General features: G+C 45.2%; 1 protein-coding gene across 1 annotated transcript; it reads left to right on the top strand.

Moving 5' to 3' along the window:
- Positions 1-4,849: 4,849 nt before the first annotated feature.
- Positions 4,850-21,914, top strand: LOC147030719 (rho guanine nucleotide exchange factor 11-like). Its single transcript, XM_085875070.1, has 10 exons — positions 4,850-5,243; positions 5,644-5,721; positions 7,099-7,174; positions 7,389-7,556; positions 7,731-7,818; positions 11,858-12,008; positions 14,339-14,431; positions 19,159-19,383; positions 20,056-20,264; positions 21,743-21,914. Exons 3-6 carry the CDS (start codon positions 7,123-7,125, stop codon positions 11,922-11,924), a joined length of 375 nt encoding a protein of 124 aa, XP_085731196.1. The 5' UTR covers positions 4,850-5,243; positions 5,644-5,721; positions 7,099-7,122; the 3' UTR covers positions 11,925-12,008; positions 14,339-14,431; positions 19,159-19,383; positions 20,056-20,264; positions 21,743-21,914.
- Positions 21,915-22,088: the final 174 nt, after the last annotated feature.

Here is a 22,088-nt window from a genome sequence, read left to right on the forward strand (position 1 = left end):
GGGGAATGACAAAAATAGGCATTGTGCAAAATGCAAGTGGGACTATGGAACGCCAAGACTTCCCAAACATGTCGGCATATCCATTAAGTGCCACAGCAATTTCATAGGAATCGTGTGACGGCGAGCCGAGTTTTTCGTGTGCAAGCTTGGTATTATAATAGAGATAATTAACGCTTTTAGTTTTAATTGTGCAACACAAAAATAATGGGACATTTTCAGTATCGTTTAAGGAAACGAAAAATGTGATTGTTATCCATGTTTTAAGTATTAGTATAAAAATGAGGTTCAATTTGGAGTGTAAAAATTTCTATGACAATTGATCAGTCATCCCTGACACTACATGAGGAATGTTTGACAAAATCAGTACTTAAATGGATACACTGCATACACAGTCATTCAAATGACAAAGCACAGACTTTACAACGACAGAGCACACCACGGATTACAATTTGAACATTTACTGAAATAAAAACCTTTAATTCTGGAATTTTATTGCACCCTGTGCAACCAGGCCTAATGCCGGTGTGGTTTCCCGCCAAAATTTGCTTTCCGTGCAAACATATAAAGTATGTATAATACCCATGAAGCACGACATAGCAAAGTGATCGATGATAAAATGAAGGATTGCAGGACAAAATAAAATAATCCTGCAGTGGAAATGAGAAGAACTCACCGACTTGCTGAGATAACGCACCAATGGAGCAGCTCCGTGAAATGGTGGCCTCAAAGAAACTGCACTGGTTGTTTTTGTTGTTTTTGTTGTTGTAGTTCTTGTTATTATTCCTCTTCTTCTTCTTCCTCTTTTTCTTCTTCTTTTTCTTCTATGAATTTTGATGGCGCTTTCAGAGCCAGCAGGCTCCATACACGCCATGCACCTGAACATGATCAAAATCGCATATTATCCCATCAAGTGCAAGGAAATTTAAATGGATTTCCCACACTCCTTCAGGAATTTTAGTGCCACCTTACAGGGTTGTGGATGCTTCTGGTTCATCAGCCTCAATGCTACCGGTAGATCCAACACCTTGATCCCCTTCACTCCTACATTCTGTACCAGATGCCACCGATGTCCCTCATAAAGAGGGCAATTTTGGAATATATGATTCAGATCTTCGTGTTTCCTGCACGGCTCAGAAAACCCCGAAGGGTGGCAAGCAATTTTATACAGATATGAATTTAGGTGACAGTGCCCGAGTCTTAGCCTACCAAGAGCTACCTGGTCTCTCCAGGAAAGCATGGGAAGTTTAACTAGAGATACCACATCTGGATGCACCATGTAACAGAATCTTCCCTTCGTGCTGGAGTCCCACTGAAATTGCTATTTTTTTTCTCAATCTGGCCTTTGGCCAGACTAATAATTTCTGATGGTCCCAGGGGGATTTGGGTGACATTTTGCAGTTTAAGGGCATGCTTCGTCACAAGATCACAAGCCTCATTTCCACCAATGCTGACATGAGCAGGGATCCACCAGAGGTCGACCACCAGACCCCTCCACTTCACAATATTAACCAAATGACAAATTCGCAATGGTAATGCCTTAACCTCACTCACTAGGTCTGACTGTCCCACTCTTTCCACATTAGGACAAGAAGGTTTACCAGCAATGGCCGAGTCGGGGCAGGGGCTCGAGGCTCCAAATTGGCAAGACTCTGCCAAAGAGGAATTGCTCAAAAATGTACTCCTCGTGAGATGAACCGGCAGAAAGTGATCGAAGGTGGTTGTTTCGCTTCTGGACAGTTTTCCAAGTTTTATTGTGCTTTCGTTGACATGCATATGTTTGAGTTTCTGCATCTTGTATTGAGGACAGGAACCTTGCACTCTTGCAGAACTATTTCAAACTGAGGACAAGCATGTACAGAACCTCAAGATTCTGCAGGATGTGTTCCGTACTCACCTGCAGCCTGTACTCACCCCCAGGGAATTGCAGAATATCTTCCTGAATATCGATCAGATTGTTCCCATACACGGTGAATCACTGCTTGACCAAGAGTCATCTCATACTTTATTTTAGTGGTATCAGTCGTTTTGGCCAAGAATTGAGTTCAAGTTAAAGTTCAAAATGCAGTTTTGTTGAAGTTGAAATTGCTTTGTGGAACAACTCTATGAAGGTCCTGAACATGTTTTTGAAACAAGCACTGGTGTTTACACGCATGTTTTTATTTTTCATGTATCCCCCTCCCCTCCTCGGTGCAGAAACTTTTAACGAGTCCATGAAGAAGATGAGTGAAAAAAACGACGTGGTTTATGAGATTGGGAATCTCGTACTATATTATGTAAGCAGGTTGTTTGTTTCTCACAAATAATTTTCTAATATTCGCTCCCCTGTGTGCACCCACTCACTACTATACTTTCGACACAATGGCCATTGATGCACATGACTGATGATCACCCAAACATAGGCAATCATGTGCATGATTTACTCGTCCGTTGTTATGCGCAGTTTTCTGGCGAACAAGGGCAAGCGCTGACCAAGGAAGCATGTGAGTTCTGCAGCATGCAGTCGATGGCTGTGGAGATGGCTCATGCCAAGCAGAAGGAGTCTCACTTCCAGCAGCTCATGGCTGTAAGTAACGCATCGCACTGGCAATCGATGTACTGTACAATAAAGGGCCATTTTGTGTTTCTGCAAAAGGACTTAAGAGAGTGCATAATTTATTTGGGGAAATGATGATGTCCTCAAACATTTGAGAACAAGAACAAAACCTTTTCAAAGGTAGATAATGTATATATTATATATGTATATTCTTACAGCCATGAGTTCCGAGTGTTTATGAGAGGGTTAGTCCTTGTTTCTCCTCGGAAGAACCAGAGCTGGGGCCACCACTCACAATTAACTTTCGAGTATGGTGGGTTGCTTAACAACCACAAAAGCCAATAAGTTAACCATGAGTTCCAGTGTCCACTGTCTAATTTGCCATTTAACAAGAGGTCACGTGGCCTCCTGACCGGGAACGCGCCCTTGGCGATGCACCAATCTTGTCTTGGTTAGATCTTCAGGAAGGCGGCCGAGCGTTGACTGCTGGTGCACACCGACTTTGACAAGGTAATTTGTTTGGGAATTACCTCCCAGTCTATCTATGTTTGGACAATGCAGGATCAATGCAAGGAAATGACAGGTTGGTTGAAACACACAGACAGAAACCAGCACAGACACGTTGAAACGTCATCAAGGAATTTATTATTGAGAAAAATAAATAAACTGAAGAACTTTCTATCTCCTTGTGATGTAAATGGATGAATTCAAATCATTCAAAATAATCTCAAACGAATAAAGAATTCAACAAGTAGTTGTAGAAAAATGGACAAAGAGCAGATGCTTGTCACTATGCCTCGCTTAACAATTAAACACAAGACATCCGTACCCAGCAGATCATTCAGGAGGAAAAGAAATCCAGTCTCGGCTAACCAAGACAGAAGTCGTCGTGAGTCCAATAAAATGACCCCAAATGTGTATGCGTGCCTGGGTCAGCGCCAGCACCCGACCTCGCCATGCACCCGCCCGCAAATAGGCCCAAACACTAATCGACGTCACGTAGTCACCTCCAGGAACCAGGGACGCCAAGAATCTGGTACGCAAGAGCCAGGTACCGAGTAGAACCAGCAGTAAAGAGTAAAAGGTTATCCCAGAAGAAAGAAAGGGAACCTATTATTTACCCTTCTCCAATGCATCAAAGAGTTAAAATCCAGCTAGACAAGGGAATGGGTCTATTCTGAACATGCATTTATGGAAATAACTGTCTGAGGACCTGGATGAGGTGTGCATGAGTGTTTCGCTTTGATGAGGTGTGCATCGGATACGATTCTGAAATCCATCACAATATTTTCTGCAGTTCTACATGATTCTGCTTTTCTCTGTTATTATCTTGTCACAGAGAAAATGTCTTTTAAGATTTCTGTAAGTTTTTTCTTCGTCATTTCTGTTGCTCCATTGATCACTGGTTCAATTTTGACGCTCTTCAGATTCCAGGATCTTTTCATTTCATTTTTCATTTCTTGATATTTGGTCATTTTCTTGAGTTCTGCGTTGTTTTGGCCAAAATCACTGGGAACTACCTGACACTTCAACGAGCAATGGAATTTATTTCTTTTTTTTTTATACCTAAGTACTATATCCAACCCTGAAATTCTCACGGTGACGACAGGAAGCTCTGAGCAGCCCAAAATGCCGACGTCTGCAATTCCAAGACTTTATGCTGATGGAGATGCAACGTCTCACAAAGTACCCACTTCTTCTTGAAAATGTGCTCAAGTACACGGCAGGTATGTATATTATTGAACGTTTTTAGCTATTTTAATTGGTTCGTGGGATAATAGAAAAGTTCACATTTTATAATCTGACACCAGTCATGTTGTTCGCTGATTTTAACTATCTGGATAAATACCAACGAGCTTTGCCAGTTTTAGACCAAGCCGAAAAGGCTGGAGGTCTGAGAATGCTCCACGCTCTGCAGTCCAATTATTTGTGCCATACATACTGTAAAGAGGTTTGCAAACTGAAAGGAAAACTTTATGCTTGTGTTCACAGTTGCAAATAGCTTTGATGATCAAGTTTGAATTTGTCACTCTCATCTTCTTGGATGAGAGGGATGATTGGCTTTTGAACTTCCTCGTACTGGTGTTGATGTGGAGATTAAAAATACTGATGCAGGCATTCCCTTCTCCTGAGATGAACGTGGGTTTGTTGGGCTTTTGATGCAAGGGTCATTTTGGTCAAGTGAGCAATATTCTGAAATCTGTTGCAGTTTGTCATCCAGACAAGGATAAGTTGCAGCAGGCTGTGAAGTGTTCTCGCGACATCCTCTTTCACATAAACGAAGCAGTGCGGAAACGGGAATACATTCAGGTGGACCATTCTTTTTCTTTCGTGAAGCACCTGTTAAATCTTGTTTGGCATTTCCTTGTGGTACACTGTTCCTGCCCAATTCCATATCTCGTCGATGCATGACGTCATCGACAGGTGCCGAAGGCAGGCAGGACTCGGTTTTTATTCTGTTTTCTTGTTTGGTTTGTTTGTCTGGGCGATATTTCAGCCATCCTTTGAGCTTGGAAGCTGAAATTTGGAGACAAAAGTGAAGATGTGTTTTGGCAAAAACGCTATTTTTATTTTTTGATGAATCAATTATTTGATTAATACTTAATTATTATCGATTTATTAATAACTTATTTATTTTGTTTCTCATCCTGGCAATATCTCGGGCACCTTTTGAGCTCGGAAGCTGATATTTGGACATGACAGTGAACAAGTGAGTTGACTTTAAAGGGTATTTTTGATTTATTGATAAATCAATTTATTGATTAATTTTTCGATTAATTACTTAATTTTCAAAAAGTTACAGATTTGGATGAAATGGTGGTGGTTTAGGTATGCTAATAACCAATTGATTAAGAAATTATATGATTGTTATTTATTTATTTTAATTATTCAATTATTGGACACCACTCCCTCCCAATTCTGACTGCATGTGCTGCAAGGCATCATCGCCGTGAGCAGAAGGCGCACCGGCGATGTCACGCGCTGGAGGATTGTTATTTATTTATTTGGCATGGTGGCAGTGTACTTTGAATATACAGCTCATTCTTGTTTGTTTCTCACTTAAATATTGTTGCCCAAATAACCCTCTTACCTCTCACTATTATCATCAGAAACTGGAGAACTACCAGAAAAAGCTGGACCTGTCAGTCCTTCAGCGCTCAAGTCATCCATTGGACTTGGAGTTCAAGGTATCCAAGCTGTACTTTCCATTTACAAAATCTATTTTTGTGTTTGAGAGATCTTGGTGTAATTCTGCACTGGCATATGAACATGTTTTTTTTTGTACTTCTTTGATCCTTAGAAGATCAGATTTGGATGACGCTTGTAAGACCCCAATCCTCTATGTCGGTCTCTTTAAAACAGTGCAAGAGTTGCAAGCTCAACGACAGTCCTGTATATCGCACCCCAATCCCCATGTTAACCCAATATAACTTTCAGCAGACTCAAGATGTTATCTTTGGTCTTACACAAATGTCCACCGGGGCAGGCACCATGCAATTGTTATAAAATTTTGATTTTAAATTGGTCTGGGATTATTACCAGCCAGGAATTTCCTCAAAGTCAATGTTGACCCACTTGCGATACAAGATGTGATCTTTAAATTCCAGGGTTTTCCACTGAGCCAAATGCGACTTTGTTCACGCTCCAAGGAGGGGACCTCCTCCGCATTGGATCTTTTCTACTCGAACACATTTGTACACCGGCACCAGCATGGAATCCTCTGTGAGGCCGTGCTCCATGCCAAAGTTCCAAAATCCTCTCCCAGGGTTTTATGGAAAACCCAAGCTGAATGGAGTAAGATACAGTGGGAGGAATCCCCAAACTGGTCCCTGTCCTCATGCCTCATGCAGAATTTACAGGTTTTTTCAGGCAGGGGTGCAGACAGAGTGCATCGGCATTCCCATGAGCCTTCCTGGCTCTACGGGCCACAATTACATTACACGGCTGCAATACAACCACCTTGCAATCTGATCGTTGGGTTCCTTGAACCGTCACAGCCATTAAAGGGAGGAATTGTCCGTTATAACCAAACATTTCTGGCAAATCGCATTGCCAATGACTCATTGCGAGTAACCCAATAATTTTGCTCTGGTCTACTCATGGCCAAACTGTCATATGCCAACACTCTTTCGACGCCTCTCCCCGCCCCCACCCCTGCCCCTTTGCTGGAGACAAAACTGCACTCAATCCTTCCTGGCTTGCTTCCGTGTCCAGGGTAAAGGTCCCGTCAGCGGTAGAATGAGCTAAAAGGGTGCGGATGTCAAACACCCCTTTGTTTTGAGGGTGGCATTGTTGCATCCCTTGGGTCAATTCCTGCTGATTTCTTGAGACTCCATCTGGGGTCGGTCCAGCTGGAGATTTTTGTCTCTCACCCACAGAAGGTTTATTAACCTCAAATCATTCTCGAGTTTTGAAATGACCGCTGCGTTTGATATGCTTCCTTAATTCCTATACTTCATTGAAGTCTTGGTCTTCTGTGACCCCGCAGTCGGTATAAAACATCCATTCATCCTTTGTGTGTGTGTGTGCTTTATAACGATGGGTCATTGATCTCTCATCTCCAGAACCTTGACCTGACACAGCGGAATATGATCCATGAGGGGCAGCTTTTGTGGAAGGTGAACAAGAAGACGACCTTTGGTGAGTTGAGGACTCACTTGGTCACGGAAAGAAAACTTTAATTTCACAGCACCCTGAGTAAAGTTGATTCAGTCTGTTTGCACGGGTGTTGAAGACTCAATCGCACACCAAAGAAACAAGGGTGAAGCCATTTCTACACTATAGAGCCTCATGCATTCTCCTTCTTTCTCAGAAAGATTGCCTGCACTTGCATGATACAATCGTTTGTTCCCAGAACTGCACGTTTTGCTGCTCGAAGACATTTTGGTGCTGATGCAGAAACACAAGGAACGGCTTTTGCTTCGCTGTGACAGCAACAGATTTGCCAGTGCAAAGGATGCCAAGCAGACGTTCAGCCCAGTCATCAAGCTCGACTCGGTGCTGATCAGGCCTGTCGCAAGTGGTCTGTGTCACCTTTCTTACCACAGTTTTCTGTTTCGTCACGTCATATTTCATGATTCCCTTCACCCTCTCTCCTGATTCACAAATGCATTGAGTTCTCTGTCGAGACTAATTTGAATCTCGTTGCTCTATCATGCAAATAGTTTCATTTGATTGTCCAATTTTCTTGCCACAGATGCAAGGGCATTCTTTGTTATCACAACATCCCCATTGGGGCCACAAATTCATGAACTCATCGCTGCCAGCACAAAGAATAAGGACACGTGAGTGCACACAATGTTTTCTTTCTCGTTCTTGTGGAGATATTTCTTGGAAAAGATTGAATGTGTGTTTGGGTGTTTGTTATCATATTTGCCATCCTTTTGAGAAAACATCGCAAAAAGTTGAATTCACAAAATATATTGTTGCGGACCCGGAGTCAGGCGAGAAGACCACGAAGGGAGGGGGGGCGATACCTTGGGTTCCCACCAGATTCTCCGGATTTGCAGGCCTTCACACACGGATAACACCGTGACGCGGCGGGTCGCTAGCTGACCGTGAACGCCAATAACCAAATCACGTGACTGAGGGTCCTCCGTCCAATGGAACCGGTTACATTAAATGGTCACTTGATCTAATTACCGCTGGACACGGTAATTAATACGGTAATATGGACACGGTAAATACTCGGTACGCCTTGTTCAAACCGGATCACCTTACCGGATCAGATGCAGTCGAGCATACCTGCCAAGGATGTACCGGTGAGAAAAACAAATTGGTGGGGGACAACATCCCAGTTCTTCTGGGATACGGACCATGCTGGACCATTGAAGGAAAAGACAGAAACGAGCTGGGAACATTTATATCCAAAGCATTTATTTACAATCATGCGAGGAAAGGTATGTGGCACAGTAAATGGGTTTTGTTGTTATGTACAGCAGGGATAGCAAGGAATTCGTAGGGAACGACAAAAGGCAAGCAATTTACAAAAGCAGACACAGAACAGACTTATCCCGTGATATCTTCTACAATCTTAACTTATGCCATGACAGGTGCCATCACATACACACACACACACACACACACACACACACACACACACACACACACACACACACACACACACACGCACGCACGCACACACACACACACAGAAGATTTGTTAGCCAGAGAGAAGGAGAGTAGATGAGAATTAACGGCCTCTCAATACCTGGCACGGTCGACCGATTAACACAGGCCTGGCTTACGACACCATTCTTGGGGCGCTGGACGAATGCCAGCTAGCAGCCATTTGCTGGAACAATGAAACGTAAATGGGAAACCATCACCTCTCTTTTCAGCAGGACACGAACAACAGCCAGTTAATGTCCACAGAGCTGCTGAACTGGGTGTCGATCCCGATGGAAAAATGTGGATGCCTGAGGTAAATGATCCGAGACCACAGCCATGTTTGAGTCAGAATAAAGTGTTCAGGAAAAGCCTGTGAGGTGTTTAATGACTCACATGTCCTGTGAGTCCAGTGTTAAAATGAAAACCCAAATAAAATGTGTAAACAAGTCGTCGATTTCCAAGCCAATGTGTTTTGACGGAAAGAGAATAGAATGAGTCTCCGTTGGGCCGACGGTAATCTATCGCATGCACGAACGCTGAATATTGCTCATGCAGAAAATTAAAACTGATGTAAAATCATACGTCATGAACGTGTCGTAAAGAGGAAAAGGTTATCCCATAAGAAAGAAATGAAATCTGTTCTCTACCCTTCTGCAACGCATCAAAGAGTGAGAATCCCACCAGACAAGGGGATGGGTCGATTCTGAACCTGCATTTATGGAAATATCTGTCTGAGTACCCGGATGTTGTGTGCATTACTTGGATCCGATTCTGAAATCCACAACAATATCTTGTCGCGTGGGTGGCCGGTTCAGGTTTAACCCCCGACCCAATTTTGTGGTGACGGGCGGTTAACAGCCCCCGGATGGCTGAACTTCTCCCTTGGAGACCCACAGCTGAAACTCTGACATGAATGCGTGCATGCCGGAAAAGGGCGCAATGGCGGAGGGGCAGAGGAACACAGCACGGGGGTGGGGGAGGGGGGGTGGATTATACTCGAACCCCACAAAAAATACATGGATACAGTTTGTCAAAATGAGCACATTTAAAGAAAATAGGCAAATATTTACAAAGGACAACAATTCAAAAGGTAATGATAATAACGTGAAGTAAATAAATCCTAAAGTTGAGGCACCTCTTCACATGGACTTAAATACAAAGGAGAGCAAAATAAAACGTAAACCCTTCCTTTATTCTTGTCGCGAGCTTGGCCCACAGCTGTCTTTGTGGAATTTGGAATTGAGGCGCTTCCACCAGCACGTGCACACGCACGCAAAATGGCGCCAAGTCGCTTCTCTCGCAGCAGGACAAACGTATGTCAATCAATCCACGAGTGGCACTCAACACCAAGGCTCAGAGACCCAGTGCAGCTACTTCATGCATCGATCGTCGTCACCGACCTCAACTTGACAAACACGAGGATCGTGGTCCGTTTTTCACAACTCAACCAAGAGCCAAAGGCCAGCATCTTGCTTCACCATGGGAGCCAGATCGCCTCAACAGGAGGACAAGAACCGTGCCCCACTCTTTGTGCGTCGAGGGAAAGGCAGCCTTAAAGCCCTGTTCGTACAGGCCATCTCCTAACTCCATCCATTTTGAACTTCTTTTTTTTGTGTTCCTTCCCTCAACTCAACTCTGCCTCGTGCGTGCGCTTAACCTGAACTCCACTCTCCTTCAATGTGCAACCAACCCCACTTTTTCGACGTCACACCGAATCATCCTTCGTCTCCGGGGCATGGCTTGCTCGCACGAAACCCGGGAAGGCAAGGCTTCTGCCTGCTTGGCGAGCTTCTGACATCACGCCCATCAATCATCAGCCTCGGGGGCGTGAGTTTGCGTGCCATCACCCTGGGAGGTGGGGCTTCTGCCTGCTCGGCACGTTTGCTTGTTTCCCATCATGGTTTTGGTCATAAAAAATATCAGGAAAGGTCACAGGAGGACAACTATATACTGGGGAAGCTTATTCTTAAACCCCAGCTAATTAACACCTTCCCATTAACCCCACCTTTCTCGGCTTCACGCTGTGACAACCAACGCATTTGGATCATTGGTATCTCCCATGGTGAGGCTGAGTCTTTGGGCCTCTCTCTGAGTCTGAGTCTCACTCTCTCACCACAGGCAGGTTGGTGGTCTTTCTGTCTTCTACCGTCACCTCTCTGGTCTCACTCCACCCTGCACTCTGTCTGTAATAGGTTCCACCCCCCCACTATATTTCCGCCGGGCGCTCAAGTTCTGGTAGAACTACCAAAATCGCAAATCACTCCTCACCTTCACTCTTTCATTCCTCTTTTTCCCCGCCTTTGGAATAAACTCCCACACACTTTCAATCCCATTCTTCCCTCAAGGTCTTCAAAACAGCTGTTCACCCCCACCTCTTCTTTTCCAGCATCCAAAACCACAATCTTTTCCACCCCCATTAATCCACCCGAAACCCGCCACCTTCAAATTCTGTGCCTTCCTTCCTGAAAGTCTCTGTGGTGTCCATCTTGTCTACCCCATGTTCCCCTCCCCATCTCTCTCCCTTCCACAGATCTCCGAATGTCTCTGTTCCCCACCGTTTGTCCTTCCCTCTCCTGCCCCTCTTGCCTCCTGTCCCAATTGTTGTGCATTGTGTGTTCGTTCTCCTTCGAGCTTCGACATTGTATATAAAAAAGAAAACACGACACCACCCCCCCCGCCCCCCCGTGTGGTGACACTTGACACTGAAGCTCACAGTTTCCCTACTTAATTACATTGACATGTCTCCCACACGTCCACGGACCAAAAAACCCAATTAAATCCTAAATTCTCCATTAAATTCTTCCATCGACCTCACAACCGAAACAATATATAATGATAAAAAAGATGATTTTTCTCGGACGTTTTACGAGTTTATCTTTGTTTAAAATACATTTATCACAAGTATACACCTCCCACTTATAATACTTAATCTTTGCTTCTCATAAAGAAATGAAAATCTCAGAGGGTTTATTTTCATCGGTTAATTTTCAGTAAAAACATGAAATGGAGAGGAAATCAAAGAGTTTTCAAATAAATTCAACCAATAATTTTCACAGAAATATGTGTTTTCTGATCCAATTGTTGTTGAATATTCATCGATGGCCCAACTCATTTGGTCTACATTAGGTTCAGACAATTTAAAAAGGTAAAAGATTTCAATGAGCACAGAATCGACTTCTGTTTTTTAGTAAGATCCATTTTTTGTGTTTGCAGCTGGATGCACTTCCTGGAGGAAGCTTGCAAGAAGCAAAAGCTACATGGCTGCTCCGACCACTTCTAGAAGTTGCAGGGCCCACCATGTCTGCATCACAATGAAAAAAAAGTCATGAGGATCATGTTTTCAAACTGAAAATGTCACTTCCAGGTATTGCCCACAGCTTCACTCCCCTCACATTCTATCATTGCACCTTTTTCTACCCCCGTTTCCAGTGCACCACTCCGTTTCTTGCTGCGGTCACATTTACCTTTGAATTTTCTTCACAGCTTCGGACAAAATGGAAGTTGTTCATCGGTTGGTTGTATTGTAAATTGAGCAGTGCTGTGGCCAGCTCTACCTGTCAACACAGCTTAGATTGAGGCCATGCTTGCCCCATGTGATCAATTCACATCCTCGATATACATCTCAAGATTTAATTGTATACTGCCACACCACGTGACCCATGTCTTCATCATTTTCACACTGTGTGCACCCTGGGTATCGGATGATATGTTTAAAGTTTGACATAGTGAGGTTAAGCGGTTTCTTCCATGAGCCGAGACCATGTATTTATGCACATATATTGTTGTTGTTGTTGTTGTTGTTGTTGTTGTTGTTGTTGTTGTATGCAAAACGGCATGCCTCAAGGCAATGGTGCCCTACAAACAGTGATCTCTGATTCATACTCTTACCTGCACTCCAACCCTTTCCTTTTTGCCATAGTACATGAGAAGCATACATGCACACACGCCATTCAATGGGAAATTGTTAAAAAGCACGCCGCGATGCCTTCCGTGGCTCGGATCATCCCCATCCCTGCTGCACACTAAATAACCCACACACGAGAATTCGCGTGCCATTATTAAATTTAAATCTGCATGCCAATTCCCAACTGGCACCGCACCTAACTCCACAACTCACTCATCAAATCTCACCACTTTGACCACAAACGCCTCCCGCACATAGGAAAAATATTCCCGCTCTCCCACATACCTCTGCATCACCACAATTCACCACTCTATTTTGAGGAGCACCATGCGTCAGAGTGTGCATGGTGCCGCGCGATGCTCAACAATGCAAGAGACGCCAATAGCTCCACCGCGTCTCACCGGAAACGTCCCGGGTGAGCATCCGGAATTGATACAGCCCTCATCCAGTCGTTACGCCACGGCAAGACCGAGAGCAATGAGGAGAGGTTCGGGTCCTGAGTGTGAATCAGAAGGGTGATCCGAGAGTTTGGTTCGGATCCCGGGTGTACATTTTGACTCGTGAAGGAGCCCATGGGTGGCAAAGAAAGCCCGCTGTCATCCGACATTCAGGCTGCACTTGGTGCACATTCAGGGCCGGGATGCCGGCTTGGGGAGCATGCCCCATGATCAGTCATGGGCTTCGAGCCATGCCGGTGCTGGGAGGCATCTGAGCCGGTTTCTGGTCCCAGAGCCAAGCAGGGCATGGCTAGGGCCGCTGTGGCCCAACAGAAGTGCAGGATTTGGCCCACAGTGCGTCGCTTTCCGTTCCTCACCCCACCCTTCACCTAGGGCTTATAAAAAGGGTAGCGTGGAGTCATTCGAGCCTCTTCTTCAGAACATTATTTGTGTCCGATTGCCGTCCAGAATGCGCTTCTTCTTGGAGAGCTTCTTCTTCCTCGAGAACCTGATCCGAGGTGACTGCCATCCTTTGACACTCCCTGCCTTGCTGTCGAAGTCCCACCACCCCTGCGCAGCCAGACGAACCAGTGCGGAGCGCACGTTGCCTTGAGCCCCGGCGAATAAATAAGCAGGATATAATGCGCCATATCACAAGGTGGGAACGCTCAGGCAGAGCATCCCAAAGAGGTTCATGCTTCACATACAGACTGTTAAACGGTTAGGTTCGGGATCTTTCTCCTCATACATCTGTTCTGCTCTCTCTGTCCACCCCTCTATCCTGTCTTCTGTGGATGCACAAAGAAGAACATTACTGACTCGCAATCCCATTTTCCTCTGGCAAGACACCGTAACACTAATGTCGCCTACATCGCACCTCCTCACTCCCACACTGGACACACCAATATATTTCCAACGACCCCTCCCGAAGCGTCATGGTCCACGTTGGTCAGCCGACCATGCCAGGTATTTGGAGGGTGCTCAACCTCACCCTTCTCTTTCGATCTTTGCTCTCTCACTCTGTGTGTGTGTGTGTGTGTGTGTGTGTGTGTGTGTGTGTGTGTGTGTGTGTGTGTGTGTGTGTGTGTGTGTGTGTGTGTGTGTGTGTGTGTGTGTGTTTGATGGCGCCTGTCCAAGATGAAGTAAGATTGTAGAAGATAGTCGGGATAATCTTGCTCTGTCTTTTAAAAGTTGCCTTTTGCCACACCCCACAAATTCCTTGCTATCCCCTGCTGTACATAAAAAAATAAACCCCATTCTCTGTGCCACATACTTTTCCTCGCTCGATTGTAAATACATGTGTTATAGAGAAATGTTCCCAGCTCGTTTTCCTGTTTTCTTTCATTGGTCCAGCATGGCCTGCACCCGAGCTTCGCTGTTATTCCCCAACGATCTGTTTCCTTGCCGGTACATGCTGGGCAGTTCCGCTCGACTGAATCTGATCTGGTAAGATGATCCGGTTTGAGCAAGTGTATATTGAGGGTGTGTTCTCCAGTAATTAGATTAAGGTAAACGGTATTAATTAGACGGAGGAGCCCAATACAAGTCATGTGGTCGACTTATTGGCATTTGTGGTCGATTCACGACCCACCAATTCACAGTTATTCTTTTGTGATGGCCTGCGATTCCGGAGAGTCTTGTGGGAACACCCCCGACCCCGGGTCTGCAACAATATATATATATATATATATATATATATATATATATATATATATATATATATATATATATGTATGTATATATATATATTGTTGTGGTTACCAAATTCGCAAACCACCATTCAGGTCCCTTAGGTGAGATATCTCGGTAAGTATATGTGTAGTTAGGCCCAAACCCGTTGTCTAGTGGGAATACATGTCATTTATGCGTGCTGCGACTCTTCAGGATAGCCGTTTTTCTTTTACTATCTTTATTTTGGACCAACCGCCATTGTTACCACCACCAACCACAACATCAACATCAACCACCCACCGCGGCGCCGCTTCACGTCACACCTCGCAACCGTCGCATCGCCACCGTTCTTGCGCCGCTTGTGGGTACCGGTGTTGGACTCGGGCAGGGCGCGCGCCGAACAGCGTGTACAAAACCACGGATTTTCCACTTCAAAAACGGATCAAAAACGACACACGCCCACTTTTGTTCCGTCCAATCGGTGAGCGAGGGGCGATTTGGCCCCGCCCCCAGGGCGTTGGAGGGCGATCGATATATGCAAATTTATGGATCAAAAAGCATTCACGCCCACTTTTTCTCGGGCCAATGGGGAGCGAGGTGAAAGGTCGAAGGGAGGGGGTCAAAGATGAGAGAGCGAAGCCATGGGGCTGATATAAGCGACCGCGTTCATCAGTCAAGTGAACAAGGAGTTAAGACTTCGCGGGCGGTGGAGTTGGGAAGAAGAAGCCAAGAAGGAGTTGGTCGTCGTCGTGTGCGTTGGAGTCGGAGCAAAGGGGACGGAGCTGTGGAGAGGCGGCGAGGGCAGACGAGAGGGTGCTCGCGTCGTGCCGGGAGCTGCACACCAGGGAGGCCGACAGCGCGACCTGGCCGAGGTGGAGACGCTCGTCGCGGGACTCGAGGCAGAGTAGAAATCCTCCTTTCCCCCGAGCATCAGCAACCCCCTCCTGTTTCCCCCCGCGCTGAGATAGTGCGACCAAGGGGGCCCCTTTCCCACCCCCTACCAGACACTGTCCGCGAGGCCCGCGGAGTTGAGGCACCATCGCCGCTCCACGTCTCATCACCAGACGGGTAGGCCCGACCCGGTCTCGGCCTCAGGCCCGCCTCATCCTTGAGGGTTCTCTGTTCTTTTTCTTGGTTTTGGATATGTGTTGTCGGCGCCGTCTGTGAAGTAAAATTGTATAAGTGTTGCCGTGTGCTTGCGTAATCGGTATTAGATCTGCATTGTCGCATTTGCTTTTTGTGTAAAATTGCATTGTGTTTTTCTTCTTTTCTATGTGCTTTTGGTGGAATTGTATATGTGCGCTTTCCGTTCATCGCGAATAAATGTGCTTTGTGTTGAACTGTTTCCCGCTTCGCTTCGTCATTTCTTTCATTGAATCCTCATCTTGCTTCACGTAAAGGGTTGGTAGTGGGCTGAATACGCCCGATAATTAATCGAACCGTCGAGGTCGACGAATAACACCGCTCGGTTATCCCGATAGTACGGAACGGGTCGCTTAAGTGGCCCGTGTCCGAAGTCGACCTGCGGCGAGGTGCGACCGCCCGGTCTACCCTCCGTGTGGGTACTTAGGTAGGTCGAATTTGGCGAGCAACCCTATCCCACGCGGGGGCTGATTGGCTCGATCGCGGTGAGACCGAAAGGTCCACCCGTGACTGGTTCCCGGCGTTAGTCCGAGAGGGTCACGACTGGATTGTCCGTCCGGTGGGCGACGTGCCGCGATTCGAGTTACGTGGCCGTCAGCACGCCGGCGGGCGCGAATCCGTAACAATATATATATATATATATATATATATATATATATATATATATATATATATATATATATATATATATATATATATATATATATATATATATATCTTCTTCTTCTTCTTTCGGCTGCTCCGGATTGGGGTCGCCACAGCGGATCATCCATATGATCCCCATAGTGATTTGGCACATGTTTTACGCCGGATGCCCTTCCTGACGCAACCCTGGTCGCCTCTTACAACAGAGGGATATATATATATATATATATATATATATATATATATATATATATATATATATATATATATATATATATATATATATATTGTTGCAAATTCGCGCCCGCCGGCGTGTGAATGACCACGTAACTCGAATCGCGACACGTCGCCCACCAGACGGACAATTTCTTCGTGACCCTCTCGGAACAACGCCGGGAGCTAGTCACGGGTGGGGGTTTAACCTCACCACGATCGTGCCAATTGCCCACCCGCGCAGGATAGGGTTGCTCGCCCAATTCGATCTACCTAAGTACCTGCGTGAATGGTCGACCGGGCGATCGTACCACGCCACAGGCCGACTCTGGACACGAACCGCTGAAGTGGTCCGTTCCGTGCTACAGTGATAACCGAGTGGTGTTATCGTCTGCCTTGACGGTTCCGATTAATTACCGGGATGTTGCACCCACTACGAACCCCTTACGTGAAGCAGGATGGAGATTCAATAGAGAAAAGAAGAAGCGAAACGGGCACAGTTCAACAAACAAGCATTTTATGACACGACACATGGAAAGCACGTATATACAGCCATACAAAAATGCACAAAAAGCAAATGTAAGAAAAGCAGTTAAAACCGACTATACGCGTACACACGGCAACACTTACACAGTTTTACTTCACAGACGGCGCCAACACACATTTACACAAAAGCAAAAGAAGGAAGCCACCCTCACAGACAAGGAGGCAGACTGGCCCGTAGGCCAAATGTGTACGGGACCTCGAGGAGCGGCCAGGTCTGCGAGACCGGGGAGGTCTTACCCGCATCCTCGTGATGCGTTGACGGGCTAGCCGCAAAGTGTCCGCGCTGCTGTACCCCGACTCCGTGCCCCTGGCATGCTCGTTGGCACCACGTTTGGGGTGGGGGAGCAACGGGGCCCCCTTTGCACTATCTCAGCGCGGGGGAAGGGAAATTGTTGATGCCCTGGGGGACGGGAGTGGCTGGCTGGCTTGGGTCCCGCGACGAGACGAGCGATCCCCCACACCGCAACCTCGTCGCCGACCGCCGTCCTCCTTGCCTCAGACCTGAGCTCCCTTGCTCTGACCCGCCGCCTGCAGCTCCACCGTGCGCACTCCTCTTCTTCCAGCTCAACTCTCAACTCCGCTTCCCACCGCTCAACGCTCCACGCTCCACGCCTCTCGCTTCTCTCACAACCAACTCCCCAGTTCCACACTCTACTCCCAGTTCCACTCTCTCCTCACGAGTCGCCTTGCGCTCATCATTTTATAGCTCTCAGGAGGCGCCGATATGCAAATTCCCGGATCAGGACGCGATTGGAGGCGGGGCCACACCGCCCCCCCCCCCCGGTCAGCCATTGGTCGGGCAAAAATGGGCGTGAACCTCCCCTGATCCTAAAATTTGCATAGTCGGACATGGACGGAATTCACCTACACCGCCTGGAGGCGGGGCCAAGCCGCCTCGCGCTTGCCCATTGGACGGAGGAGAAGTGGGTGTGAAGCATTCCTGATCCGCGGATCGACGCGTTCAGCCTCCATGGCCGAACGGCTCCGGGAACACGACGTTTGGTGTTGACTGGTGGTGTTTGGGAATGGCCGCAGAAGCGATGATGTGGGATGAAGTTGTGAAGGTAAGGGCGAAGGTGGTGGTGTTTGCGAATCGTTGTAGAAGCGATGATGTGGTAGCGTAGGTGGTGGAGGTGGCGTCGTTGTCGTGTGGTTGGCGCTGTGGTGGGGATGGCGTGGTTGTTGAGATGCTGTTTGTTTGAAATTAAAGACAGAACAGAGAAATGGCTAACTCAAAGCGTCGCAGCCCAGATGGATCACATAAATTCCCTCTATACAACGGGTTTGGGCTAACGACACATGTACCTCTGGAGATATCTCACCTGAGGGCCCTTTAAGGTGTAATGCGAATTTCCACAGCCGTAACAATATATATATATATATATATATATATTTATATATATACATATATATATATATATATAATTTATATATATATATACATATATATATATATATATATATATATATATATATATATATATACATATATGTGAAAATTGTTATGGTCATGGGTACCGAATGTATTTTGAGGGGGTTAATCATCGTTTCTCCTCAGAAGAACCGGACCTAGGGCCACCGCTCACAGTAAACTTTGTGGTGTTGCGGATTGCTTAACAACCATGAATGCTTATCAGTTAACCATGAGTTCCAGTGTCCACCGTCTCATTTTCCATTTAATTTGAGGTCACGTGGCCTCCTGACCGGGAACGCGCCCTCGGCGATGCACAAATCTTATCTTGATTGGATCTTAAGTAATGCAGCTGAGCGTTTACCACTTGTGCATGCTGACGATGACAGGTTAATTATTTTGGGAATTACCTCCCAGTCTGTTGAAGTTTGGACGATGCTGGATCAATGGAAGGAAATGATAATCACGGACAGGTTGAAACGTCAACAAGGAATTTATTACTTAAAAAAATACATAAACTGAATAACTTTTTATTTCCTTGTAGATGAAATGGATGAATTCAAATCAATCAAATGTTCATTCAACCAACTGTCTGGAGCTGTAACCAACCCTCAAAAGCTGTAACCAACCCTCAAAAGCTGTAACCAACCCTCAAAAGCTGTGACCAACCCTCAAGAGCTTCACCAACCGTCAGGAGCTGTCACCAACCGTCAGGAGCTGTAATCAACCGTCAGGAGCTGTAACCAACTGTCAAGAGCTGTCTCCAACCGTAAGGAGCTATCAGAGCTGTCACCAACCATTAGGAAGGTGGTCCTTCCATCTGTTTTATGGGTGACCAGTGTGGGTGGTTGATGGTTGATGGATTCAGACAAAACTTGATGGGCACACTGGATTTGTGACGAGGAGGAATTGATTAAATTTTGGTGGTGAAGATCTGGATCCGATAATTTTTCAAAATGATGCTTCACCATTGAGAGATAGGGCAAAAATGATAGATAGCATGATATCTCAAAGTTGTGTATGGATTCAGATTAAACTTGGTGGAAAAGTTGGGTGTGTGACCATGACTAATCGATTTGATTTTGGTGAAAATCTGTATCTGGATACGAGAGTTATTTAATTTTTAAAGTGATTCTTCACCATTGCGAGATATGGCCAAAAACGATATATACCACGATATTTCAAAGATGTGTTGGGCCCGATATGTTCTCGTGGATCAGGCATTACATGGCGGAGGTATGCGCTCCACCAAGTGCCCTTCTCGTTTCAATTTGGTTTTATTTTGGGATGTGGATATGACACAGGCATAATGTTGCCAAATTGTATTTATTTAATTGTCTAACAACAAATGAGCAGCTTGCAACCAAATGCTGTTGATTAGAAATTGTGCATTCCCTCCTGTGTATTGTCACAACAGTATTTTATGAATTTTTTTCCTCAGTGCCTCTGACGAAGTTGACATTGGATGATCCACGTCATGAAACGTCATGAAACGAAACGGATGATCCACGCCATGAATAAAAAAAACACTTGTTCCATTCATTCATCACTTCAACATTGCCTTGCACATGTGGAAAAACTTTATTGTGCGAAGCATTGTCTGTCATTAATGAAGTGTCTAAGTTTTCATCACGACACCGGCTTGTGAAGGCAAGTACACTGTTTTGATTGTTTTTCATATTTCGATTTTCGTTTCTGTTGATGGTCTGCTGTTTTTTTTTTTGCACATCAAGGAATGCAGGCAGAATTGCAATGACAAACTTGTGACTGTAATGAGTAAGAATTCCACGATTAGTTTTGTTCTAATAATAGCACTAAAGTGGAATTTTAATAAAAAGTCCAGTCATAAGCCTTCAAAACAGAGGACTTGGGGTTTTGGGGAAAGGCAGATGAGGGAGGATGGAGGAATCTAATGAATAAGATTCATCGGATGTCTATCTGTCCACGTTTTTTGCAAGGACTGCTGGACCGCTAACCATCAAATTTGGCACACAACCCACATCGATCTGGTGATTGTCCTCAGGGTATTTTCATCAATCACCTGAGCATTTAAAGATCACTTTTCTGGCTTTTTCATTTCTATGCAATCTCATTGGTTAACACATATCACGTGACATATAATATGGCCAAAGGCCAGCACACCTAATTTGTCAAGCTGTGTCCTTCACCCATTGGCTGACTGCACAGCTGGCCTGACTCCACGCACAACTGACTTTTAGAAATGGAACTTTACAATGCTCGTGCTTTCTGCCTCCCTCACATTTCATTGTCATTTCAAAAGAGTAAAACATTTCAATGTCAAATATTGTCGCTGGAGCATTTGAGAACAAAAGACTTTGTAGTCTCTTGCGAAAGTGAAGTTGAAGAGGGAGTAACTTTTAGCAAGTAAGCAGTAAAGATAAATATCATGTTGTAAGCTGTGCACGTGCACAGAAGACATGCTTCAGGCCTCTCGCTTCACGGCTCGGACAATGAATTATGTGGGCTTCATTTATTTCAATTGCTTACAATTCTTTAATGCTTTTTTTCGTTACTGAAAGGTCCAAACAGATATATTCAATAAAAATCACTTCTGCACCTGTTTGTCTGTCTGTGACTCGGATATCTCAAAACATTATTGATAGATTTGGATGAAACTTGGTCGATAGGTTGGGTGTGTGACAAGGACGAATTGGTTCGATTTTGGTGAAGATGGAGATGTGGATACGAAAATTTCTCAAGTCATTCTTCACCATTGAGAGACAGGATCAAAAATGATAAATAACATGATGTTTCAAAATGATGTGGAAAACTATGATAAAAGTAGGTGGATGAGTTGGGAAGGTGACAAGCATCTGCCGACCTCTCCATAATTATTCGCTGTGGCTTTTCTGTGGGATGGAATACCAGAGACCTTAACTTGAGAGTTTTTGTAATTTTGAAATTTTTGTGGTTTTAATGGAAAGTTGTACCTGAGTTATTGTAGCCTGGTTGGTTTAACAGAAGTTTTGTGACATCTCTCTTGAGAATTCTTGTGTTGATTTCCATTAACGATTCGAAAATCAGTTTGTAAAACGTTTTTGTTTTTTGTGCATTGCACGTTTTGTGAAGTGAAAAGATTAATTGTGGATTTGTTGCTTTGGCCACAGATTATGCGGCTTGAAGAAGAACTGCAAGAAGATTATGGTTGAATCAACCAGAGCCTATCGAGTTTTCCAAAGGTCTTCATGGAAGCTCCAACATGGAGTTGACATTTGAAGAATGCTTGTGTGCTCGCTTTGTTACGTGCTGACTGAAATAAAGAAGTACATTAAATCACAATTGCAAATGTTTTATTCTTTGCATGTCACACTGCATGTACAGGTGGACATCACACACACACACACACACACACACACACACACACACACACACACACACACACACACACACACACACACACACACACACACACACACACACACACACACACACACACACACGTTCTTATGCGAT

This window comes from Eptatretus burgeri, chromosome 3 (assembly GCF_056783735.1).
Source record: "Eptatretus burgeri isolate ZD-2024b chromosome 3, Ebu_testis_v1, whole genome shotgun sequence".
Taxonomy (NCBI): domain Eukaryota; kingdom Metazoa; phylum Chordata; class Myxini; order Myxiniformes; family Myxinidae; genus Eptatretus; species Eptatretus burgeri.

What these genes read in the sequence shown, in the direction of transcription:
- LOC147030719 (XM_085875070.1), top strand. Translation starts at nt 7,123, where the DNA reads ATGATCCATGAGGGGCAGCTTTTGTGGAAGGTGAACAAGAAGACGACC. An exon ending in GAACAAGAAGACGACCTTTG is followed by an intron (nt 7,175 to 7,388) that starts GTGAGTTGAGGA and finishes GTTTGTTCCCAG; the next exon opens with AACTGCACGTTTTGCTGCTC. An exon ending in GATCAGGCCTGTCGCAAGTG is followed by an intron (nt 7,557 to 7,730) that starts GTCTGTGTCACC and finishes TTCTTGCCACAG; the next exon opens with ATGCAAGGGCATTCTTTGTT.